This window comes from Corvus hawaiiensis, chromosome 3 (assembly GCF_020740725.1).
Source record: "Corvus hawaiiensis isolate bCorHaw1 chromosome 3, bCorHaw1.pri.cur, whole genome shotgun sequence".
Lineage (NCBI taxonomy): Eukaryota > Metazoa > Chordata > Aves > Passeriformes > Corvidae > Corvus > Corvus hawaiiensis.
This window is the reverse complement of record NC_063215.1, coordinates 25,082,264-25,109,354: the sequence shown is the minus strand read 5'-3', so window position 1 is coordinate 25,109,354 and position 27,091 is coordinate 25,082,264. Positions and strand designations below refer to the sequence as shown.

The 27,091-nt window shown below is 40.0% G+C and overlaps 2 protein-coding genes across 2 annotated transcripts in view; one reads left to right on the top strand and one right to left on the bottom strand.

Moving 5' to 3' along the window:
• Positions 1 to 14,966, bottom strand: part of LOC125323972 (elongin-A3-like) — a 23,323-nt gene extending 8,357 nt beyond the window's left edge. The window contains exons 1-4 of the mRNA XM_048299375.1: positions 14,886 to 14,966; positions 8,762 to 9,094; positions 2,208 to 2,264; positions 434 to 546 (exon numbers count right to left, since the gene is read on the bottom strand). Coding sequence (XP_048155332.1) covers positions 434 to 546; positions 2,208 to 2,264; positions 8,762 to 9,094; positions 14,886 to 14,966 — 584 coding nt within the window. The remainder of the gene's footprint in view (positions 1 to 433; positions 547 to 2,207; positions 2,265 to 8,761; positions 9,095 to 14,885) is intronic.
• KLHL31 (kelch like family member 31) lies at positions 14,847 to 27,091 on the top strand. The gene is made up of 3 exons (XM_048299633.1): positions 14,847 to 15,005; positions 17,255 to 18,458; positions 20,245 to 27,091. The coding sequence occupies exons 2-3, from the start codon at positions 17,287 to 17,289 to the stop codon at positions 20,975 to 20,977; spliced, it is 1,905 nt and encodes a 634-aa protein (XP_048155590.1). The 5' UTR covers positions 14,847 to 15,005; positions 17,255 to 17,286; the 3' UTR covers positions 20,978 to 27,091.

The window sequence follows — 27,091 nt, the reverse complement described above, 5'->3', positions numbered from 1 at the left end:
TGCATCGCTTCACTGTGACTCCTCCAGTGTTGGAAGGCCCTCTCAGTCCACAAGAACATTACAAGAAATACAACCAAATCACTGGAGAGCTGCCTCATTTAATCACCACCTCCAGGAAGAAAGAGCAAGTTTCCTAATTTCCTGAAGTGCAGAGCAGTGCCCATCATGGTTTAGTCCCGTTTGCACTAGCTGGGACCTAAGAACTTGTGCCAGTCGAAAAAAGCAGCTGAAGTCAAAGTGCCGACGGGCCAGTTGACCAATAATGGTCTGATTATTCTTCTCATATTTTATAACTGCATTCTCATTTCTTCCATTCAATTCACATTCCAATTCAATGTGCATTTGTCATTCTAAACACCTTCCTAAGTTTCCAATCTGTATTTTAAAATTACACTACAGTATAACTAACTTTTAGGAAAAAAAGTTCACCTACCTTTTACTTTCTGGAGAAATAAGCTTCTCCCATTGTTTTAACAGACTTTTAGCTACATTCCCAGCAGTGGCATGTTTCCTAAAACTGTCAACTGTTTTGTCTATGCCAGTTTCCTGTGGAAGATATGCAAGAAAGATAGGCAGAATAAATCACAACTCTCATCCCAAATAACACCTCCTCTAAAACTGCTACAAATAGTATTAGCCTAGTATTCAGGGCAGTCCTATGGCAGCCAAAGAATAAATGCACTCTTTATACTGCAAACAGAACTGAAGTAGTTATTTATAACCACATATGGGGAACAAGATGCAGCCTTAATTCATAAAATTAAGATAAGTAATTTTCCTCCATTAAATGTACAATATTTCAGGAATTTCACTTCTCTCAAATGCTTAAGCCCACAAAATGCATCAATTCAAATTTCCCTTAGGCTTATTAAGCACATTTCAGCATATTAGAGAGCATATATGTTGGGCATGGTGTAATGTAAAATACATCTCAACTAGTAGTACAGCACTGAAGGGTCAGAGGAGCAGTTATTTTCACAGTATCACTGTGTCTTCAAGTCTCACGCTAGTGTGTTTTGTTTAAGCAAAAATATCTTACAGACTTTGTTTGCAGAATCACAGGTGATGTTAATTCTGTATTATCAGTAAGCACATCTGATTCACAAACTCTCATCTTTAAGATGCACACAAAATATGGAATTCAGTAGGTTCACTGCAACCTGTTAATGCTCTTGCTAACTAGTGAAATTACACTCCTGTGAAGTCTGAGCTATACACATTACTCCCACATAATCAGCTCAGCCCCTAGAAAGGGCTTCCCTAAATTCACTTCAAGTATATTTAGCTTTGAGCAACCTGATTTGGTTAAGTCAGTTATTGCAAACAGATGGGAGAATTCTGGTGGGACTATTTCATAAAGCTATTGATGTTCTTCAAATGCATTAAAAATATGTGGAGCCCTCAGCTGTAAGACATCACTTTCCTCTATTTGACTTGAAGGCTTCCGTCAAAGTTTGTCCCGTTATAAAACACGCAACGTTGCTGGGAACATGAATCATCTGCAGAAACCCTTTGTCATTTTAAACAACGACTTGCAATATGAGATTATATATTTTTATTAGAAAACAAAATACATACTGCTTCATTCAAGCAGAAGTCTGCCTGTGTCTAGGCAGGCAAACACTTTTGCCTGAATAGGCCACCCAAATATCTTGGCAACTATATTTTTCCTCTTACTCTTCAAAGAATTCTCTCACAAAACCCACATTTTTCTTCTTCTCAAAACACAGACACATTGCTTACGATAGCTAGAAGCTTCACAGACCACTGTGACAATATGTAATATAGAATTTGATATGATGCAGCTTGGATGAGGATAAAAGCCACAGGAATCATTATTTGAGATGCCTGCTCTTTAAATGCAAGAAACTAACTTTGAGCTGCTAATAAAAGATGGAAGAGTTAGACAACTGACCTAAAGAATTGTTCACCCATATTTGCTTTGTTTTAAGCATTGATTGAAGGCAGTTTTACAGTGAAGCAAAGTGTCCTCTGTGTGCTCCGTTCCCTCCTCAGTACTATCACTGTTGATGTAATACTGGATTTATCAGGTTGGATGACCAGCTTTTGGAAAATGACTCTAACCAAATAGGATATAAAGTCAAAATTATAAAATGCAATATGTTCACTACTTCTACAAATGCACACTCCTGACATTTACATAGTAATTCACTAAAGAGTTTAATGTATTACTACTGATCACTTACCACTAGAATATCCAGCGATAAATCCAAACCTTGTAGTACCTCAAGTGTTTTAATAATCTGGAAGGAAACATTAGATTTATTGTTTTAAACAAATACTTGGAAATCCTATTCTGTTCTTCTCATCCTCATTCACATATTTAATCCAAAAACACACAATAGTGTCAAAAGGAACATCCAGTAACTCCTGGAAAATGTAAGCACTCCTTTACAGCACATCAGGGCCATGTTTGCAGTCTGTGCTGTGAACCAGTATGGTCCTGCCAACCCCTCAATTTCAGTAGCATCAGAAAATCCAGTAGATAGTTTGAATTTACTGCTACAAAGATTACAGTAAAAATAAATATCACAGTAGTACAGGCTACATATATATGCCTCCTCGTCATGTAGCAGTGGCCCTAACTTGCCACAGAGCCAATAGAAAGCCGCATTATGCAAAGCCACCATGCAAAAACCAGCAAGTCTCACAGTCAGCAGCACTACTGCGTCAGTCCAGGCCAAGAAAGGACAACAGAGCTGGTCCAAGCCCAGATTGCACAAAATAAGGTTTTGAAAACATAACTGCAATTTGTATTTTAACAAAACAAGCGCAAGCTAGAACAACTGTTTTCTTTTGCACTGTCAAAGCTTACACCTGTTAGAAAACTCAAGACTTCCATAAAAGCAAGAAAGATTTTTTCACATACAAAATGCAGATCTTCCTATGAGAAGTGTTGTAATAACAAAGAAGTCTCATTTATAAGCAGAGTATAAATTTCAACAGCAATATGATACAATTTCTTTGGCAATGGGTATATAGCATCCCAGAGTCTTGCAGCTAAGCATATGTCTTATTTTCCTGTTGTGGTTTAAGAATGGCATCCCCCAGTTTAGTGTTCCCACTGAAACATTCACAACCACACACATGAAACTATGTTATGGAGATGACAGAATTAATGTACAACTGAAATAGCAGCATTTCATAGGGCTTTCACAAAGCCTGAAATACTAGTCAAGTGTTTCAGATCATTAACACTTCTCAATGTAACAGCAGGAACACAAAACACACAACCCCAGAAATCTTCTGACAATAAAAACAGCTATATTAATTTAAATAACTGATGAACTGTCATTTGTTATATTAGATACTGCTTCTTAAACGGCATTGCAGGAGGTGGAAGTGGTACTAAAAAATGAGTAGCAAGCTCGAAGAAACAATTTACAAATTGCACTCCAGGGATATATTGCTCTACCGTTGCTCCAAGTTTCATTGTTCCTACAATGCATTAGAGTAGTGGAATCCCACACTTGACACTAATTTTCATCGTGTTCAGTGGGCTCTATCTACATGCCTGGCATGCAGTTCTGTAAAACATCCACCCCACAACAGTGCTTCTGAGTCTAGACAAGCACAGGAGAAATACTTCACAGTCTGGGAAAATGTGAGGCAAGTTGCAAAGGTAAGACATACACCCAGGACCAGAGCTAACAAATCAAATCTCTCCCAGAAGTTCAGCTACCTATAAAATGACAGGATACCTACCAAAAAAAAAAACAAAAAAAACCAAAAACCAACCTTCCTGACCAAGATTTCAGAACCAGCGCAAAAACCATTATGAAGTTCTGCTTATTTTTAAGATAAGGCACTCCCCGAGAAAAATAGTAATTGCTCACGATGGTAACATAGTTTCTAATGCTTGAGATGATCAGTGTCAAGTTAGTTCACTTTTATTTAATGAAAAGAATATATATACTCATTGATTTAATTTATTTTGCAATGAAAAAAGGAAGTAACCCACTGCTGACACATTATATTGGATATAAAACATGACTAGATAATCAAGCAGTGCAAACCACTGGGAATAAATCCCATAGACCAGAGACAAACCTATTTGTGGAAGAACAGTAAGGGATGTTTTCATCAAGATACAGTGAATAGGGGTTTTGAATAGTTCCTCTTGATGGATTTTGGACTAAGTTAACTCATAAAGCCAAGTTTATTTCTGAAGAAAAAATTCAGGAAGCAGGCAATCACGATTCATACAACTTCAAACCAACAGGCTAAATTACAAAAGCACCTACACAACAAGCATGTTCAAAAGCAGTCAACACATTTTAAGGAAAAACAAAACTTTCCAAGTTTTCTAAACTAAAGACCACACTGCTCATTTTGGTTACTTGAAATATATATCACATTTGGAAAATTAAGACAAATAACACTGTTTCATTTAAAAAAAAAAAAAAGGCAGAAAAAATTGATGAGACACACTGACAAGGTTTTTAGAAGTTATACCAACCACCTGAAAGCAGAGAACAGCTCAGGCTGCAGGGGAATCAGCAGCTCTGCATGTACAGGACAAGTGTAAGACTCCGTTCTGTAACTGGACAAAGCAAATGGTAGCATCCAGCCAGTAGGAATCACACATCTCCAAGTTCTTGGGATTTAGAACCAAACTTACAGACACAATCAGAAGTAAAATATAATTTGTGGCAAGCATCTGTAGCAGCAGAGAAACTTTGTATTTATCCTATTTGCTAGAGACGTCTGATTTCTCTGCCAAAGACAAAGCACAAATACCAAGCTCCAGTATCTATCGGGCTTTGGTGAAGGCCAGAGAAAGGTCTATGGTGAAGCACAGGACACAGTAAAGTCTTTCACCAAAACCAGAGCTTGCTAGAAACACAAGCTTTGTTGTCATGATACCTATATATAGTATACCATTATAATTATTGCATAAAATAAGGCAAAATTGTAAAGTCTGTTCTGAGTAGGCCTTCAAAAGCAAATTGAAGACGGACTATTGAGGCATGTTTCTCTAACCATTTCTTCTACCATAGCATTTGTGGCCTATCTGGCTCTTATCTCACTGGACTGGATCTGGTAATTTCTTTATGGAAGACTTTCCATATACAAACAATACATATGTAACCCTCCACTGGCTTTCAGACTGTTTTACCTCACAAACCACTATCAGCTATATCCTCATGGAAAAATCTATCAACTTTAAAAGAGACTGTAAACTTCACAGAAAAATTTTGAAGAAAAGTTATCTTCATATACAATTCCTAGACTAGTCTACATAATTCCTAAATGCTGATTTAAAAAGAATGATCAAAACCCTTTAGGACTGGGGGTTTTTTTCCATAAAAGACATTCCAAGAAAACCCAAGACCTAGATCTTCATGCAATATAAAGAGGCAAAGCCTTATGGACGAACTGAGAGCTGGCATACACATAGTGGTATGAGACAAAAGCAAAGAGGACAGTAGGAACAAAAGCCAGCAAGGATGCAGGGAAGAAGGGAACGCAGGCTGGAATTTGGAAAGCAGAGATCAATGGTAATCAGCAATGGGAAAGAAGCATGTGAGCAAACAAAATTTTCCAGAGTCAAAACTGAAAACAAAGTAGTAACAACAGCTGCCAGGTGCACTGGGTTTGGTCTCTTCCCACGACACCAGTGTTGCTCCATCATCCTTTCTACAAGTGTTGTACGGTCTCCTCTTATTTCCCTATCTGAGCCGGGACCCATTAACAGGTTCCCAGACCATCTGTCCTTAGGGGACTGACAACATTTCTCTACAGTAACTCCTGTTTTCTCTCCTTCCTCACTCAATAGCCGCATCTCTTTCGAAAAGAGATCCCTATGATTCTTTAGCTCATTCTCTTCTATAAAAAAGCCTGTGAAATTCCATCAAGTCAATAACTTCTGGCTGAGCTAGATAACTCATTTGAAGGAGCACCAGGACTTTGAGGAAAACACCTTAGAAAAACCCAACTCTCCCAAGCAAATAATCCCTATGCCCTCAGCTAACAAAAACCCAAAACAAAAAAACCCCCACCCAAACAAAAAACCCCAAACCAAAACAAAACACCCCCCCACACACAAACAAAACAAAATAAAAGCAAACAAAAAACCAAACCAAACAAAACCAACAGTTTGCCTAAAACAATTGCCTAGTATTGTTTCCATCTACTAAATCTGTTAATTATACAAAAGGAGCTTTCCTCCAATCATCTTACACAACACAGAAATAAATGTAATTACTAATCACACACTTTACCTTGGTTCTTTAGTTTCATTAAGTTATGCCAGCCAGAGCTACAGCCATTCTCTGGCTGTCTTATTATCTTTCCAGCTTGGCCAGTGTTGTTTTTAAAAACAGTCCTCAGAACAGGACATAATATTCCTGTAATTGTCCGTCTATATAGCAATAATAACATAACTCTGCTAAGCTACCCAAAGATAGCATTTACCCCATAAGCCACTGCACTCTATTGCAATTTCATGCTCAACTGGTAATACATCAGAGCTCCAAATCATTTTCTGAGTCAATGCTTTCCAAAATACAGTCTCCTATCCTGAGTGACCTACATTCATAGCTCCTAGCTGTGACTTTCCACTGAGCCATGGTAAAACATGTGTTGCTCAAATGAATGTAGCCTACCACATGATCACATTTGGTTTCTAGAAGAGACTCTCTTCATTTGACACAAATTACTTCAGTATGTGTAGCATTTCCCTACAATGCTTGCTGTCTTTTAAACTAAGAAAGATTTCAGTAGCATCAAGTCACAAAGAGATGCATAATCACCCTCCTACCCCCCCAAAAAAACACCACAAACCCACAAACCAATATTGTTTCCTGATGCGATCTGGCACTTATTTTTGGCGAGTGGAACTGAAGTCAGTTTTATGTATTATATCAGGCCCGTGACACCACTACTCAAATCAGGATCGGACAGAAGCAAGTCAAATGCCTTGAAGCTTGCATATATTTATTATAATTAGTGTCAGCCAAATACAATTTGAGATAAATTTGGCAGAAAGTATCTACATAACATCTCACTGAGTGGTATGGATCATGGCACCACTCTTTAATTCTGCATCAGTTACATCTTAACATCATGCAGCTGCTCAACATGTTCCTTTATGATCAATGTCAATGAAGACCATTTCACTGACCTTTATCACCAATAGTACAGTTACTTTTTTCCTGTACCTTCCCTAGAACCATAAGCATCATTCAATACCTGTTCTTTCTTTGGTCAATTCTCTGAAAACTCAGTGGGTAGCTATCAAACTTCACACATTAAGAAGCTTTTGAAATGGACAACTGATGTTCTGCATGGTTATCAAAAACTTTTAGCACTTATTAAAAAGTCCAAAGACAAATATCGCTCTCAGTATGGAACACAAGTATTTGACAACAATGCTTACCTACATACACATCTGTAATATTGATTTGTAATTCTTTCCACACATTTCCACACATCCTCTTTGCCTTTAAAGATGCTAACCACATAATTTCTGTTACTAGATTCAACTTCTGTTAGGAGTACCTTTCATGACTGCCAATTTACAGCTATCAGTTTCTCACTTTCTCTGCCACTCCTTAGGCCCTGTTACCCATAAATACTTCTATTTCAGTAGACAGTTTTAGCAGGGACAGAAGTGCTGCAGCACCACCATTAGGTGCTCCATTTTATGCAGCACCTACTTGCAGCTATGCTGCATAACAGTGTATCTCCTCCCTCAATGAATCATAAACAGAGTTGTTCTCATTTTTCACTTTAGTTGGATGCTTTGAAACTTACTGGTTTGGGATCACTTAAAAATTAATTACCTCTAGAATTGTTTCTTTCTTTTCCTTTGGTACCCCTTCAAAATAGCATAGCAACACTAATCCCAAGTACAAATTCAGACACTATAATATCTGATCATTTCTGTAGCACAGGAAGAAATCTTAGGTTTATTGAACTGCAAATTAAAACTTCTGAAGAACCACCTGCACAGCTATTTGCCTTTTAGACAGATATTGTCTACATCACAGGCATTCAATAAGATAAACCATTACTGGCTAGGAAAATCAGTATTTCCTCTATATGCATACACACACACTTTAAAAACAGGCTCTAAACATGATTAATAGCTAAGCTTTTTATCAACTACCAAATACAATGCCGTTTTTACTGCTGCCCTCTGCCTCTGACCACAAACTTGTATCAATTTTTAATGCCTTTGAAACCCATCAAGGTAAAAGCGTTCTGTGTTTTCAAAGCAGATGTGACCCTCCGAAAAAAATTTTTTTAAAAAGCCCCTCAAAGCAAAAATGACATCACTCTTTTGGATACACCTTCTTCAGTCAAATGTGATTTATTACTTCATGAAACACTGAGGCAAATTTGGCACGTGCTACTTTGCTTCCATTTCCCTGGGAGCGCCGGCTGCTGCTCAGAGAGCGGGGGGTGCCCTGGTCCCCTCGGCCCCTCCAGCGCCCGGCGCAGCTTCAGCACCTGCTCTGACCGCGCTCCCCACCCATCTCTGCCTGCTTCAGGTGTTCCTTAGCCACTCCTCGGGCGCACTGAGCAGCCTGGCCACCCTGCAGGGGTCGTTTCAGAGTAACATCTTAGTCCTTCTTGGACCAGGAAGAACAGCAAGGCAGGGCGTGACAACCCCCGCTCATCCTGATGTGCGCCATTAAAACCAAGCAGAAGCACCTATTTCACGTAGAAGAGCGCTTATGAACACAGAAATTACAGCGCAGCAGCTGCCGCCTTTGCGCTCCTGGCCGCGTACCTCGGCGGGCTCCTGCGCACAGCGCAGCCGCTCCTGCAGCCCCAGCACGCTCCGCGCAGCGCTCCGCCCCTTCTCCGCCACGGCCCCGCCGCCGGAGCCGCTCCGCCCCTTCTCCGCCACGGCCCCGCCGCCGGAGCCGCTCCGCCCCTTCTCCGCCACGGCCCCGCCGCCGGAGCCGCTCCGCCCCTTCTCCGCCTCCACCCCGGCGCCGCCGCGGGGGTCAGTCCGCCACCGCCCGCCCTTCTTGTAGCCGCGCCGGCTCCACCATTGGCCGTGCCTCCCGGCCAGACTGATTACTGAGAGCAGCAGGCGGGCTGGTTGTTCGCTGCCCAGCTACCAGCAATAACAGCGCGGACTGTGTGCTTTTCTCTGCCCCGCGGGACTCCGTTTGAACGCACAGTGCGGTGCTGAGCAAGCACGGCGTAGTCGGGGTGGGCCCGTGGAGATGAGTCAGGGAGCGGCCTGCCCAGGGAAAGCCGTGGCGCCCACTGTGCCCCTGCCAGGGCGGGCCCGTCAGGGCGGCCGTGCCAGCCCCGGGAGCAGCCCCGAGCGGTCCCTGTGCCGCGGGCGCCAGGTGGGACACGGAGAGTGTCACTTGCTGGTGCACGCCTGATCTCTTAGCTGCAGTCACCTCGAGGGCCGTGGCATCCGTGGTGTCTCTGCGAGGCTGCCCTGTGGAAGGGTGCCTTGTGCTGGGGTGGCGAGGCTGAGCCGTGAAGCCGTGACTGGCGCCCGCAGGCAGCCCACTGCAGTCCTGCTCGGGCTGAAGAGGACACCTTTTCTTTAGGTCCTGCCTTACTTACAGCCTCATGCCTAATGCTTTTTGTTTTGTTTTGTTTTGTTTTTTTCTTGGGCCCTGCGACTTCCAGCAGGACTCTCCCACGGGTTACCTAAAAAGCTTATGGCAGGGAATCAGTCTTTGCTGCTGTGTGAACTGCACGTCTGAAACGGGATCTCTGCCACAGAGCTTGCCGGGGCTGAGCGTGGGCTTGAAAGACTCCCAAGATGAACGAGTCCTTCCTAGAAAAATCTGTGTGTTTGCAGAATTTCCTGGAAGTTACTGTAGATATAATGAAAATAGGTACACGGAACACCTTTCACTCTTTAAAGTGGTGTTTCGGGGAAGTGTTAAAAAAAAAGTGCATCTAGTATGAACTACAGCGGAATTTTAAGTAGGCACAAGTCTGGTATTTGCACGTTAGGGTTGCTGCTCTTGCAAAATAGGTCTTATTACAGCTTGGCACACTGTATAGCAAATTCATCAGTAGAGAAACCAAAATAGCTGATAGGCCAATACAGTAGGTAGAACACTCAGGTTGGAAATGGAAAAAATAAATCCAGGTCCCTGATGCAGACTGGTTCTCCAGTTCCTGTACTCAAATTTTTATTTTACAGAAATAATTAACTCATCTTCACAGTCTATAGAGACTTCATCAACCCTTCCTTAGAATAGGTCCACAACTAGTGGTGTCCGCAACTCTTTAGTTTTCTGGGCCAAATAGTGTAACATTTTTTATACAAAGTGGCATTTATGGAGAAGAAATCTTCAGAGAAATTCAGCTCACATCAGCATTATGATTAAAAGTCGTTATTGAGTAGAGAAGTTGAGGGTCAGATTGTCATACAGATTATGTGATTGAAGCTAGAATTCCAATATGTTGTTTGAAAGCCTAATTATCAAGCTTCTGGATTTCCTGGGATGAGGAAGATGTTCTTGCTGCCCAATTATACTGAAAGATCATGATTTCATGACAGTGAAGAAAACACTTAAAATTTCAAAAGTTTTCCTAGAACAAGAAAAATATTTTTAGCCCAGATCTAACTGAAACACTTTTTGTATTGCTTGTCATAACTGTCAAGAGGAAAGAATTCCAATTTACTCAGTCCTTTAAAACTGCAGCCAATGCTGATTATTACAAGGATTTGTTTGTTTGGCATTGATGTGTGACTCCTCTTAGGAAGAAGTGGGCTTGACATACACACAAATATAGCTCCAAAAATTGCGCTGGCACTACATGCTCAAGAGATGTCTTGTGTCATCAGCTCTGCTCCAAGGCTTGCAAACTCTCTCCTCACCCTTAAGGACCTCTATATACCCTACTGGCAGTGCTTAGTGAGTTTCCAAGAAAAAATTGAAACTGTGTAGAGGAACAGGCTTGCTTTGAGCTCAGGAGACGAGCCTAGTGAGAACTTCAGGGGATGGGTCGATGTGAGAGGCTTGGCTGGGCACAACTAAGCAAGGAAGTGGGACCAAATGATGGAGTACCAGGGCAGGTCTGAGGGACCCACTGGGGCTGGGTGTCTTGCTGAACACTTCCTCAGAGCTACCTAAGTGAAATCAAGCCCTGTGCATTTGTTCCTAACAATGTTTTTGGTTTTACATTTATTCAGCAGGTTAAAAAAACCACATTGCTTTTCCATCTCTTTTTTGAAAACACTGCCGTTCCCACTGAAGTTCAGTATGCTTTCACAGTTATTTGCAGTCTGCATAAGGAGTTTCACCCTTCCTAAAGGCATTGCTGGTGTGATTACTCAATACATTCAGATTAGTGCATTTAAAGATATTTTTCATAACTATTTATCATAGAGAACTAAATTTGGGCTTGAGGGTGTGTGGTACTTGGCTGAGCATACACAAAGTGATCTGAGCAAACAAAACAGTCATGATCTAGAGCTGAGCCTGAGTTTTGTTAACATCTTTAGTTGATCATAGTTTATATCTCCACATGGCCATGGCTGTGACACTTGAGTTCCACCAACAAATCAGAGCATGTTGACTTCAAACAAAAGGCTTTATATTTCCAGAAAGAGTGCAGTAATGGTTGTGCATGGATTAGAAAAGATGGTTATAATTGCCTAAAGGACTGTCTTTGCTGACAAAAGAACTTTCCCTATTGTTGATTCTGAATCATGCACATGGAGCAAATAATAACAATTGGTTTTGTTCATTAGGCTGAGAACAACTCTCTTGAAATGTTTCCACGTTTTACTCCAAAAATGTTAAAACATTACTTCATGACCTGCTACTGCTGCATGGACTGGTAGTATTGTCCTTAGTCACTCATACAGACTGATTGATTATGAAGAAAATTAATTTTTTTTTTTTCCCAAGATTCACTCATACCTAAAAGGATACATCTTGAGAGGCTCAAGATATTTTTAAAAAATGTACTACTCTCTCTTTTAAGTGAGAAGACAATGATCTTTGCAAGGACTTCAGTCAATATAAAAATGTTTTATAGCAATTAATTTCTATGTCATTTGAAAGTAAATAAGCAGAAAGAACATGCTATTTTCAAGATATAAGGGAAACAATGTTAAGAATACCTGAAAATTAAAAAGCATATTGGATCAAAGTTTGATTTTTAAAACTGTATGATTTGTATTATGTAAATTATATAGCTATATGATCTGCATTATGCAAATATATTATTTTTGATCCTGAATCAGTTATTTTTGAAAGACTTTATTGTGTGCTAATTAATGGAAAATGAGAATGACTGCTTCCAAGACCAGCTTGTGTGCCACACAATATCCAAGTATGCTATCAGTCATCCTCTAATCTCGAAGACCAAGTAACTAAAGGTTTTGTCCTAACACAGAACCAAAGTTTCAGAACTATGTGAGATGTTTGACTTTGTCAGTTTTAGTACATTGAGATGTACTAAAAGATGTACTAAAAATGAGACTCAATCCCCACAAGATGGTTATCTCTACACTGCCTAGCTCAAAGCATGTTCAGTATTTTTCTGGAAATTAGAAATTACTTTTGTCTTTTCAGAGGATGCTTCTCCATTGTTGTTTCTGTTGATTTTCAACAGTGAATCATATAAGGATGTTGGGAACACATTCGTAGAGACTGAATAAGAATTAAATTTATTTTACAATGTACTAGTAAATTTTAAAGATAGGAAAATTAGAATAATATTTTATTTTCTACATATCATGATGTGTGTTTGTTCATAGGGCAAGTGTTCCCTTTATAAAGAAAACCCAACTAGCTGAAAAATAACAAAAGAAAAAAATAATCTTTCTCTGAAAAATGTTGGCCTTTTAAGGCATCTTAAAATTATGAAAATTGATAGAAGTCTGGGCATGAGCTGTTAGAGAAGGGAACACTCAGTAACTGTGATTCACTGATATGATGTGTTTGGTAGTACTGTTTTAAAAATGTGCTTGTACTACCTACAAGACCTAATATTTTCCAAGTTCTTAAAACTCATGGGCATAGTGCAAAATAAATTCTTTGTATAAAAATCATTATAACTGATCCTATTAATGCAAAGCTTCAAAGTCTTAAAGATAGGTGTTGATATAAGTAATTTTATAATTAGATTGAACTGCCAAATTAAAATATATTGAGATGTTTAAAGATGATGATATATGTCATCCAGCATATTAAATTAATGCTATAGTTAGTTGTATTTTTCAGGCAGTAGGAATCTACATGTGAGGGAAAAAAAAGAAAGTATTAGATGGAGACTCCCTTTTTACAGGGAATCACAAGGAAAAGATGAGACGGGATGGGTACAAGTTACTCCTGGGGAGATTATGTCTTGAAACAAGAGGAAAAAATGAGAACAATCAACCATTTAAATAATTTCCCCAGGGAAGTAAGTGGTGGATTCCCCAAAGCTGGACACTTTTAAAGATTTACCTGAAGGGAGTGCTGGGCCTTCTTGTCAAGGCAATGCTTTTGCCAAGAAAGGTGGGACCAGATGATCCTTGATATTCCTTCCAACCTGGTATTCCATGATGCTATGAAAATAAGGCTTTATCCTTGATTTTTCATAGCTGTGGCCCTATTTTTCAAAAGGAAACCTGGTCACCTTGTTGCTTTTGGGAGGGCTGAGCCCTATGTCCCTCTCCTTTGCTCTCATTTCACACATTTGACATTCCAATTCTGTTTTTTCATTCTTACCTTGTGATGTTCTGTAGCTCCACCGGCACAGCGATGCCCTTTTGTTCAAAAGGACAAGTGTTACTTTGCAGTGGTTGGTGTAAAAGCCCATCCAAGCCTGAACGCAACCCAATAAATCTGTCTGATTAAGCATTCTACAAAGCACAGCCAAGAGAAAATCTTCCTGTTCTTATTCTTCCACTTCTCCCAATACCCTTCCCTTCCCCTGCAGACACTTGCACTTTTTTCTTTCTCCCAGGGGATGAAATTCTCCTGGGATGTGGAGGTTTGACTTTATATGATTCCTGAGGTTGCCTAGCAAGGATGTGGAGGTAAGCTATTCCAGTGTACACTATAACCACCAAGTTAGGATACACACTTGAGAGACAGAAGATTAAAGTTCACATCTCTGTATCAGGATGTGAGCCATTATCCTTGAAAGCTGAGGCAAGTCTTTATGGAAGCAGTGACCTAACTCCACAAAACAGGACATGACTGAATCCCTGTCAGCTGGTCTCCTTTCCTCTGCCTGCATTTAGGCATGGAAAATCTAAGAAAGTGTAAAGTGCCAGCTTTTGCGTGGTGTTTTCTGTGGGTTATTTTAGGTCACAGAACAATATAATCCTAAAATGGGTTTTGATGGGACCTTCAAAGACTATCTAGTTCCAACCCCCCTGCCATGGGACATCTTCTGCTAGACAAAGTTGTTTAAAGTTCCATCCTTGAACACTGTTAAACATCCGTGAACTGTTGTTGAAGTTCCTGGCCTTGAACACTTCCAGGGATGGGACATCCAGAGCTTCTCTATGCATCCTGTTCCAGTGCTTCACACCTTCATCATAAAAACTGTCTTCCTTATGTCCAGTCTAAACCTGTGCCCCTCCCTAGCCTCATGGCTTTCTCCCAGGCTCCCAGCTGGGCGCTGGGGAACCCCATGGTTCACCATACACCCTACACCTGGGACAATTATTACCTGCTGTAATTATCTTCACCTTACCCTCTCTTTCCTCCCCTGTACCTGTGCATTTGCAGGATCCAGCCTTGTCGTCCTGATTTCCAGTGGCCAGGCAGCCCAGGGAAGCTGAGCTCCTGTGGCTGGGCAGAGGCAGGGAGCGAGGCATGGAGAGGAGGGGTCATTTTAAAGAGCACCAGAGCACAGGCTCCGGTCTCTTGCTCACTGTGACGGCAAAGTGCCTCACTGAAAACCAGTGAGCTGACACTTACCAAGTGGCCTCTGATCTTTCTCACTCTTTTTCCCCACACTTCCTCTTTTTTTTGTGTTCGCATTTTCCAAGGAAGAGGCATTTTCACGGACAGCTCTGGGACTGTATCTTTCTGAGGAGGGTAAGAGGTTTTTAACTCCTCACTTTGATAGTTTTTAGAAGGTGGCATTTTAAAGTGGGGGGGAGGCTGGTTGGTTGAATGCATTGTTTGGGGACCCCAAGTGTCCTTTGGCATGACTGGTACTTAAGCTAAAATAAATTAGGTGAAAGCAAACAATTATAGAAGACCAAATCACCCAGGATTTTCAAAGTTCAGTAACTTGGTTTTATTATAGGATTGTTTGATTTGTTTCACTGGGTTTACATGTCCCGTCACTTACAGTGCTTGTACATTAAGCTAGCTTGTGAAATTTCTGCTGATGAAAAGGTGTTTCTCAGGAAAAAGCTTTGGATAGTGAGAATTTTTGAATAGAGAGCTTAAAGTGTCACATTTAAATGAGCTCTGCAATGAGGCAATAAACATTAAGTGCTACATATATTAGAAATTTTAAGTTACAATCTCTAAAAATACTTCGAACAACAGATATGGCTGCCAAAGAATATGCACTCGCCAACTTTAAAATTGTGACTATTCATATGCAAAGCTATATGTGTATAACAGACAGAGATATCCAAAAGTTTTGTTTCACTTTTTTCCCATGCCAACAAATATATGCAACACTTGCAACATCATAGGTTTTTTGCAACAAAAGTTGTGTTAAACAGCCAAGTATACTAAAACACCAGCTCTGCCTTCAAGTGAACCTGTCTTAAAATGGCAAGCTGCTGGGAGGTTGCTATTCTGGGAGGTGACTCTGATAGGTCTCAACAGATGCAGCTCCTGGAATGCAGCCGGAGCTGGGGAGCCGGGCAGCAGCTGACCCCTGCGCTGGCACACTGGCATATCAGGGATCACAGCTCACGTCAGCACAGGCTGACACTGACACTTGGGGCACACATGGCCTCTCCCTCGCCTGCTCTGCACATGGTCATCATCCAGCAGCAGCAGCAAATACTGCTGGTGCTCACAGGCACCAACCATTCCTTTCTATAATTATATTACCATTTATTACATGCTGTGTGCTTAAGGAATAAATGATGTGCTGAGATTCTAGATTGAAATATTACTGAAGTCTTTTTATTAAGTTATCTACAATAAACCAGTCATTTGATTTATCATTAATTAGCATTTTTTCATGTTCAGGTTTTTATGACTGCAAGGATCACAAAGAAAATTAGCATGTGTAAATTGTTTTAAAATATATACTGAATGCTGATCTTCACAATTCTGTTTAAATTGTGTTATTGAAGATCAGTGCTTTCCTTCAAGTATATTTGCACATACATATTTTTGTTTTAAGTAACTCCCTTGTTACTAGGAGTTGTTACTCACATTGCATTTGACAAAATTTGGCTCTTCATTTCATTGAGAGCTTGCCTAGAGCTGTTACATATAATTTAAATATGTGTTCTAACGTAACTGTATGGGACTGATTCTTACCTTCACAGATGCAGAACTTGTTTAAAATAACACATCCTGATAGTTTGCATGACATTTTGTCAAATAGAAGTTAGACCTCTTCTCCCTAAATCTCCACAAAGTCCTAAAAGTAAGATTATAGATTTCAAATTACTGATACTGAAAAGCAATCAAAGTATGCTATGAGCAGAAAATATTTGCACATCTGACATGGGAAATAGAACACTATCAGTCTATAAAATCAAAAGTTACAAAAACCTGGAAGCAGTTTGGAGTAGAACCTAAATCTAAAATCAATATGACATCGTATTAAAATCCTCTTTCTCTTTATGTCTCATCTCACTTTTGTTTCTTTAAGAATTTTTCCCAGTCTTAGTATTTCCTGGTCAAGTTCTGAACTCACCTGTAAGTCTGTACCCTTACAGACAGGTTAGGGCCCATATTTTTTCCTATATTGGAAAGTTGAGGGCCCATATTTTTCCTATATTTCAGGCTAATGAATTCAGGTCTAGAACCTGTCTGTTTTAAACAAATATATACAAAATTTTACACTCTGGCAAACCCATTTAGAGAATTTAACTTTCTGAATGTGGTGATAATAGGTGAATGTTAATTTATGACCTTGTTATTTAAAACAAAAAGGAATTACTGAATTACTTGTGGGTGTATTCTTCACAATTGGAGTATTGATTGTTATTAATAAGCAGCCATGCTACAACCTAGAATTTAAGAAGACAGATTATCCTGTGTGTTTGATTTTGTGGCATTATATGTATTGACAAAGGTTAGATTTGTTGCATCATCACATAGCTATTAAATTTCACAACTGTGGTGTTTAATTTTATTTTTAGCAAGTGCTTGGCTGTAATATTTCATTGCAGTCATGGCCCCTAAGAAGAAGAATGTGAAAAAGAACAAAGCAGATATCAATGAAACAACTATCATTGTGGAAGATGGCCCCCTCAGTAAACTAAATGGCTTGAATGGACTCTTGGAAGGAGGAAATGGTTTCAGCTGCATCTCATCTGAGGTTTCTGACCCATCATACTGCCCAAACCTCTTGGAAGGTCTAAGCAAAATGAGACAAGAAAATTTCCTTTGTGACTTGACTATCAGTACCAAAACCAAATCCTTCAGTGTTCATAAGGTAGTGATGGCTTCAAGCAGTGAATACTTTCACAACATCTTAAAGAAAGATCCATCTACTCAAAGGGTGGACCTCAATGATGTGTCCCCATTGGGTCTAGCTACTGTTATCACCTATGCTTACACTGGAAAACTTACTCTCTCACTTTATACAATAGGTAGTATCATTTCCACAGCAATTTATCTACAGATTCACACCCTTACAAAGATGTGCTGTGATTTTCTAGTCCAAGAAATCAGTGTTGAGAACTGTATGTACATTGCCAATATTGCAGAAACATATGGACTAAAAACAACCAAGGAAGCAGCACACAAATTTATTAAAGACAACTTCATTGAATTTTCAGAAACTGATCAGTTCCTAAAACTTACTTTTGATCAGATTAATGAACTTCTTGCAGATGATGACTTGCAGTTGCCTTCTGAAATTGTTGCATTCCAGATTGCAATAAAATGGCTGGAATTTGACCAAAAAAGAGTAAAGTTTGCTGCCAATCTCTTAAGTAACATCCGTTTTGGTACCATCTCAGCTCAAGACCTCGTCAATTACGTTCAGACTGTGCCAAGAATGATGCAAGATGCAGACTGCCATAAGCTCCTAGTGGATGCCATGAACTATCATTTGCTTCCCTATCACCAGAATACACTTCAGTCCAGAAGAACAAGGATCCGTGGAGGTTTCAGAGTCTTAGTTACTGTTGGGGGACGCCCTGCTTTAACAGAAAAGTCTCTTAGCAGAGACATCTTATACAGAGATCCTGAAAACGGATGGAAGAAGCTAAGTGAAATGCCTGCTAAAAGTTTTAATCAGTGTGTCACAGTGATGGATGGATTTCTCTATGTGGCTGGTGGGGAAGACCAGAATGATGCCAGGAACCAAGCCAAGCATGCAGTCAGCAATTTCTGCAGGTAACTGGCTCTTTCTTTAAAAAGGTTAGAAGTATGTATTCCACAGAAGGCAGGTAGATAGACTAAGCTGGTTTGTGATGCAACATGGACCACTTGGATAAAGAGAAAGGGGACAATGTGGGGGAGGTACAGATGCTATTCTATATTACACTTTGAATGAGCAGAAATATGCAACTGGAGTTCTCAAAAAAACTTCACCATGGTTACATATGCACACTGAGAAATGAGGAAAAACTGAGAAAACTTATTCCAAGTGGAGGAAATAGATAGGATCATAAATAGGAAGTCATGGGATGTTCTAAGGAGACTTCTCAAATTTTTGAAAGCTTTTGATGCCTCACAGAAAGTTCAGAAAAACGCCTTTTAGGTATTATAGACTTCACTTTCTATGCACCATTCATCATATTTTCAACAGCTTTTATATTGCATTTCATATCCTTTATTTTTTAATTATTATTATCTAGAGTTTAGAAACAATGGTACCTTTGCTTGAAGACTGTCTTTTACAGTGTACCCCGAATAATACCTCACTTCTGAAATACTGCAGTTCCTATCTATAGTCATCCGAGACTGCACTGGTGATAACATGGCCAGAAGAGTGCATACACTAACATGCAATGCCACATGGGTGGTACTAGTTTTTAAATAGTTCAGCCTGAAAGCTGGCAGTGCACAGTAGCTTGAAGCAAGGGCTGGGGGTGAGAAAATTTTTATCTACTAACAGACTATGGACATGCAATGGCATTACACAGCCACAGTTCTACCAGTGCTTCCTTTTCTGCTCCCAGAAGGAACAGTCAGCTTCTCCTGAGGACCTCAACCAGTACATGAAGTTCCTGAATGAAGAACATTCTCTAGATCAATTTTATTGTGTAAACTACTTTGTCAGAAAAATATCTCACATAAAAGAGGTTATGATCTCTTGACCTTCTGCCTTTAAGCTATGCCTCACATTGTCACAAGGAGCTGTGTGCTCATTGCACACCTTGGTAGCAGGGAGGAGGTGGGGGAATCCTCGTTGTGCCCTTAACTGTGAGCATGTCAAGTCACATCAGTATGTCTGTGGACTTGCAGATGACAATGCTGAATGACATATAACAATTAGTATTTACATTCCCATAGTCTTTTTCTCATGTGATTCTCTGGTCCCCTTAGCATCCAACAGAAGTGTGTGCATCTACTAATGTACCTCACTCAGCATCTTCAGGAGTCATAATTTGACATTTCCTATTTCAGAGTTGCTCATTTAAATGTCAAGGACAATGAATGTTATTTCAGATAGGAATGGTGTTAGAAAGCACAGATGCTCTTTCTACATAAAACTTACTCCATGTGAGTGGCAGGGAAAGCATATTCACCATTTAGAAAGCACTAAGAGGATGCAAGTATAAATCACCACCTAAAGTTTTTAAAAACTCTATGAGTAAATTTAGACATCTTTGCTGTGGGTGTAAATTGCAAAGAAACTTCTAAAATTTCTACTGTATCTTGAAAGTATCTCTTCCTAGTACTCTAATGAGATTATTGTACAAAATCAAATTACAGAAGAATCAGATTTACTTCATTAAAATAATACCGGGTTTGAATGATACAAACATGTTTTTTCTCCAATCAAAACCTAAATTTACTGGAAATTTAATCAGGAATACCAGTTTCATTATGCTGACTTTTAATAGGCTGAATAACTAACTAAAGTTTTAGCAACTTTGCTCTTGCAGCCATGGCAGAGGAGTCCTGTATAATTTAGCAGAACAGTATATAAGACCTTCTTTTTTTAACCTTTCAGATATGACCCTCGTTTCAACAGCTGGATTCACTTGGCAAACATGAATCAGCGACGCACCCACTTCAGCCTGAATGTGTTCAATGGCCTCCTCTTCGCAGTGGGTGGCCGCAACTCCGAGGGCTGCCTCTCCTCTGTCGAGTGCTACGTGCCTGCAACTAACCAGTGGCAGATGAAGGCCCCGCTGGAGGTGCCCCGGTGCTGCCACGCCAGCGCAGTGGTGGATGGCCAGATCCTGGTCACAGGCGGTTACATCAATAACGCTTACTCTCGCTCGGTGTGCATGTATGACCCCAGCAAAGATAGCTGGCAGGATAAGGCCAGCCTCAGCACCCCAAGGGGCTGGCACTGCGCAGTGTCCCTCCTGGAGAGGGTCTACGTCATGGGTGGGTCTCAGCTGGGGGGACGAGCTGAAAGGGTCGATGTTCTCCCTGTGGAGTGTTACAGCCCATACATGGGGCAATGGAATTACGTGGCGCCACTTCAAACCGGAGTTAGCACGGCTGGCGCCTCCACCCTTAATGGGAAAATTTACTTAGTGGGTGGCTGGAATGAAATAGAGAAAAAGTACAAGAAATGCATTCAGTGCTATAACCCAGATCTCAATGAATGGACAGAGGAAGATGAGCTGCCTGAGGCCACTGTGGGCGTATCCTGCTGTACTATATCTATGCCCAACACTAAGACAAGGGAGTCCAGGGCCAGCTCAGTCTCTTCTGTCCCAGTCAGTATCTAGACAGGTCAAACCAGCAATAAGTAAAACTGTTTACCAGCACAGCAGTATAATTAACCCTTTAAGTAGAATTTTTGTGCTTATGTGGAAAAAAAAAATCATTGGCTTTGCAAATGTTTTAACAGTGCAAACTGGCCAGTTTTCATGAACTTTAGTACAGGTGGCATGAAAGAGCACATTAGGGATAAGATCAGTTTTCTTAGCAGGAACAGAGAGTTAACCCATAATTACAGCATTTCATTCTCTTCCTGACTTTGCCGCTTTTTCCTGACCATCTGTGGCAAATCATTTCATTTCTTTATGCCTTGGTTTCCTTACCTGTAAAATTGAGATAAACTTGCTTCAGAAGATTGTTATGAGGCTTTTTAATACTAAGTTTTAAACACTTTCAGAACCCCATATGAAAGTCAAATATGACTAGTAATAAATCTCAATATAGATCAGAAATGTTCCATGTCATCATAAAATTGATCAGTTTTGTTCTTTTCTAAGCATTTTCTATTTTCACAAACAGAAGGGGGAAAAAAAAAGGCAGACCAAAAATATTGCATATAGCATGTGCATACTTTCCTTTTGGGGCAGGGGTATTCACAAAAAATCTCAAAGCATTTTCTCCTTCAGAAGGTAGAAAAAGATCTTCATCTTCTGCCTGAAATATCACAGGGGGTCCGATGCTGGTCAGCACCAGTATGCCACGACCTTCCTAGAGAGAGAATCCTGCAAGGAACAACTCTTCCAGGGGCGGTGGCAGGCCTCCCTGGGCAGCAGGGGATTTCAGCAAGTGTAGCAACTTCTCTGCTGCAAGTGATTCCAGCTCTTGGGAAAATCACCCAAGACAAACTCGGGGACAGAGAGACAGGAGCCCTGTTTGGGAGTTCCACAGAGGAAGCCTTTATTGTCCAGCAGCCCCTGTACAAGGAAGGCCAGCAACACCCTGCTCAGGGCAGAAACAGGGGTCTTTTTATGGAAAAGGCAGGGGGTGGGGTAGAAACCAATTAGCCAACTGGGTACAGGCTATTACCGTACAGAAACAAGGCATGCTAGGGGTGGTTCACTTTGTCACCATGACCCAGAGGAAGGTTGCTTATCTCTGGGGACAGTCTTTTTGGGCTCTGGCCTCTCTCCTCCAAGGGAATGAGTGCCGAGGGCTCACAGCCCTCCACAATGAAACCTGTTAATTCCTATGTCAAATGCTGCGACATGGCTTTCAAGATCTGAATCCACAAAATACTTTAGCTCCTGTAAGCACTATGGGCCAGCCCCAAGGGCTACCTTGGGTGCTGGATGGCTCTCCTGACCTCCATGTACACCAAGGAGCATCACCTCATCCTCTTCCTCATGCCAGGGAGACACCCCTCTCACGCCAGGTGGAAAATCCTGGAAGCTGAGTTCATGCCAGGAGACACCAAGGACTAATGGCATCTGAACCTGGGGAAGATGCACAGAGCAAACTCCCTTGCCTTACTCCAGCAAGTAACCAGTGGAGTGAGGAACACAGATGGAATAAAGACTTCAGGACCTGCCCTTTAGAATTTGTGTGGAAAACAAGGAATCATGGGAAAACTCCCTTAGTAGAAACAAAGAGATAACACCTTTCTTCCCAGGTGTAGGCACAACACCACCCAAAGTAACCTTCTCCTGGGCATACCATTATGCATCTTCTGAAGCCTTCATTACAGCCCTTTTTATGGAGATTTCATTCACATTATTCCAAAGGCTAGACTAATGCTCTTTTTGTCGAAGTTTTCCCAGTGAATAGAGTGGAGTCTTCACCCAACTTAGTTTACCTTCCAAGAACTTTTCTTCCTGATTTCAGCATGAAGTGGGGGAATTAAGCATGAAACCTAATCCTATTCCCATAGCCAAAGGGATATGCAGCCCATCATGTCCCCTGAGGATTTGATACCAAAGGACTGCTTTCAGCACAAAATGTCTACATCCTTCTTTTGGGAAGAAAGGAGGGAATACAAGGAATTTAAATGATTTAATATAACCAAAAGGGCAGAAGCTCACTCAACCAATTCATAGAGGCTTCACATTCAATTTCCTCAGACTATCATTGACTATCAGTGACACCTCCAGGCTTCAGTGCCAATGAGAAGCCATGCTCTTAGCAATGTTTATGAGGCAGACAAATTTTTATCTCATTTGCAGAAAGGGAACACTATAAAATTGTCTGTCAGTGCAGATGTTGTTGAGGCAAGCATTTTCAAGACCCAAGCTGTCTGTAGCTTTGTTAAAGCTGTATATTGAGGATCAGGATGAGCGTGACATGGTATTAGAGATGAAGTAATTCATTCTGTTGGTTGGGATTAAACTCCATGGTACTCAGTCCTGTTTTCCAGTTCTAACTTAGGGCTCATGTTTGTATCCTGACTGCACAATTTTAAATTTCAAATTGTGTTTTTGAGTGCTGCGTGTTATTAGAATATACTGTCTTGCAATGACTTGTGGTCAGAGTAGCACTGTCATATATATTTTGATTCATTTAATTGGCATATATTTGTCCTCTACCCCATATAATTCAAATTAATAACAAATGTGGAACAGAGTAACAGAGTAAGATTACTTTAAGTATGAAAATTCTGTTCTTGCCCATTCCAGTCACCAAAAGCTTTTCCTGAAGGAGAGAAAAATTTCTCTTTCCCCGAGTCATGACCATGTGTTCCACATGAATGCATTTTGGAAGCTCTTTAGAAATAACCATCTGTTCCAATATTTTTTTGTAAATTTTTTTTAATCCATCCAGTCCAATTAAGACACCTGTACACATGCAATTACAACTGTATACATGGTGTAGTTATTTAGTTTTTATAAGGTATCCATAATGTTGTATTTACGAATTGAAAAAACAACTATTATGGCCTCAAACAGACACTGGATGGAATCGTCATATGCAAGTGTCTCTTTTTCCCTTTAGGAATTCAGTTCCAAAATGCTATGAATACTCAGACATTGCTGCATGCTTTCCTGGTTTTGAGCCAGCACTTCATATACATCAACAACTATCTTGGTTTTGGGTAGTAAATTATTTATGAATGATGGGCTAAGTGCAATGAAACTTCTTACTACTTAAAGGGTTAAAAACTTTGGGGGCCAAATCCTTTTCATCTTACTCACAAAAAAAAAGGTTCCATTGACTTCAGTGGGACTACTGAATAAGATGTACAGGATTTTGAACTCTTGGCCAAATTCTGGCAGAACAGTAGATAAAACTGTCGTACTCAGAAGGAAGACTGCTCCTCTGCCTCCAGTGCCCTTGGCCACGACAAATCCATGAGGACATGTCCTAGGACAGGAGCCAAATACCGCTGGCCATGCGTTCCTTCTGTAGCACAAGTTAGGTACATACTTCAGGCCAAAAATTTTAGGTAGATTAACAAATGGTATTGTTAACAATGTAACATTTCAGGCTGGCTTTACATTTTTTTCTCTAAACATCTGTTTAGGCTTCAACTGCACATTGAGCCAGGATTTGGCCCTTAATATGTGACACTATTAGCTGGACTTAATATTATGTTGAATCATACTATGTACTGACCTATTTGTGACATTTTTCTGTATGACCTTCTTTTGTTAGAACTGTGAAAATTATTTGTATGTTCTGTTTTATGGGATGGTGTCCTTTCATTGTCTGGTACCGTATTATCAATCTCTAGATGTTTAATAACGACATCTCAGTTGAACTTGAACTATTGTATATACCAAAAAGAAGTTTTAAAGTACAAGGAAGTACTGTATACAGTAATATTAAGTAGAGCAGAGGGCTTCCAACTGTATGAGATGAAGATTGTTAAAGCACTACAGGGATCTTCTTTAATGCTATACTAGTAGTAGGGAAAAAAACCAACCAAACAAAACAAATTAATATTAGCTGTTACTCTCAAAGTTTTGTATAAAATGCCTATGCATTTATAGTCAATACCTGTGCTTCAAATTCAGATCTGAAAAATAAGCTTTCTTCAGTCTGTGAGTGAAGCAATTTGCTAGGGTTTGTTTTCTTGTTTATTCCTGACTGTTTAGGCGCATGGAAGAGTGTGTTAGAGATTGTGAGGCAGGAACTTACTCTTGGAAAGTTGTGCTGAAAGGAAGATGTGGTGTTTAGTCCTTAATCAAAATGAGATCATGATCATTTAATCTCTTCTTGAAGTTAACCTGCAAGATCATCTGTGGATCAGTCAAGACTTCAGTAAACTTGAATCCCTCAAAGAGGGAAGCAAGCAAAATTAGCACCAACCAAGCCCAATGAGGTGTTGAAAAGTGCTTTGTGTTGAGATTTTTAAATGGCAGTTCTTGCAGGAAAAAGGATGCAATGAATGAAATGACTGAGTAAGAACATTTGTATTATCCTGAAACCTAGATTAATTTATCTTACAGTTTTAGCTCTTACCAAACCATACTGGGTTTAGGAGCAGTTTTTCCTTAGTAGCAGCTGGGCTTGGTAATTCTAGTTGCAAACCCAGCAGTCACATGCATGCTTGTACAAGCTTGCATACCTTCTTGAACTCAGTGGGACTTCTGCTACAGAAGTTATTCACAAGGAGTTATGTTTGGAAAAATAAAATATAAGAACGAAATCCATGAGTAGAAAACATCAATGTCTAATTATAGCCAACATGAAGGTATTAGACTGATCCTCAGCATCATCATTCGCTTACCATACCAGCACAGGGCAATTTTTTGAGACTCAATTACTCCGTAAGGACAGTATTTCCTTGGAATGGCTGCTCAATGAAATCCTATATATACTCCAAAGGATGGGAGGTGCTCCAGGCTATGGAAAGGCCAAAATGGAGACACTTAGAACCATCAGCAAACTTAAGATTTTGTTCCCAGTCTTCAAGAGTGTTTGAGAAAAATGTCCTGGAAAGAAGCACCTACTTCAACACATACCTTTCCATAAGAAGCTTTCCTTATGTTCCATAACTGAGATTTTCATCACCTTTCTGATGAAAAGCAAAACTCAATTTTCAACTGTCTGTAACTTCAATTCTCAGTTGAACTGAATTTTCAGTCCACTTTAACCTGTTCACCCAAGCTGGGTAAACAAAGTCCAAATTCAGCTGCTCAGAGAATGCAATTGAAGCAAATAGTCCTACTATAGGTTCTTGACCTTTTTACAGTGAATCTTCTCATCTTTTTTGTCAAAGATCTGCTTTGTATAATTAATCAAAAACATTGTAATGCACAGATTTATACTTTGACTTCTCCTTGAGAGGAAGGTCTCTTGTCTCTTTTAGTTTCTCTTTTCTTATCCATAACTAAGTGACTATCAGAGCACCAAAGAAGGTGCACAGATGTGAACAGTACATAAAAGCTCAACTGTGAATCTGTAAAAATCTCATTGCTGGTGGCCACAATAAAGAAAAGGACACATTCTGAAATGCCTGCTGGATAAAAAAGAGTGAAACATCACAGAATTACAGAATATTCTGAATTGGAAGGGATCCTCAAGGATCACAGAGTCCAGCTTTTAAGTGAATGGCCTGTATGGGGATCAAACCCACAACCTTGTTAATAAATGAGTTGCTGGTGCTCATTTGCAAGTGTGACCCTGCTCAGAGCTCTCTTCCCAGAAGTTCCCTAAAGAATAAAGGAAAACACATGCAATTCTATACAGCTCGTGTGAGATTTGGTTAATATCAGATAAGTTTTGCCATGCAAAAGACATACTTGTCTTAATGAAAATTTTCAATAACAATATAAGCAATTAACAAACTTATGAGGAATAGGCAATTTCTGTTAGTAAGAATGGGAACACACACATTTAGATGAACTGTGAAAGGAAGATGATGTTACTCTAGTTGCAGTCTTAGCAGTTTCTTTATTGACAAGAAAAGTTAAAAATCTAACTTATTTGTATGAAGCATTTTCCTGGCTTATAGGTGTTAGATTGGTCATACAGAAGGGTTTTCTAAGTGTACACTTTAAAGATGGACTGTGATAACACAAGGGAACATATTACAACAGAAAAAAATCTGTAAGTGTAATGTGAGAATGTTACTACTTAAAAATTGAAATTTGTAGTGCAGCAAGTTGTCATTAAGAGGAAAACAGCATGTTGGTATTTTTCATTGTGTGCTTTAAATAAAACTGTTGACACATGGCACAGACAAA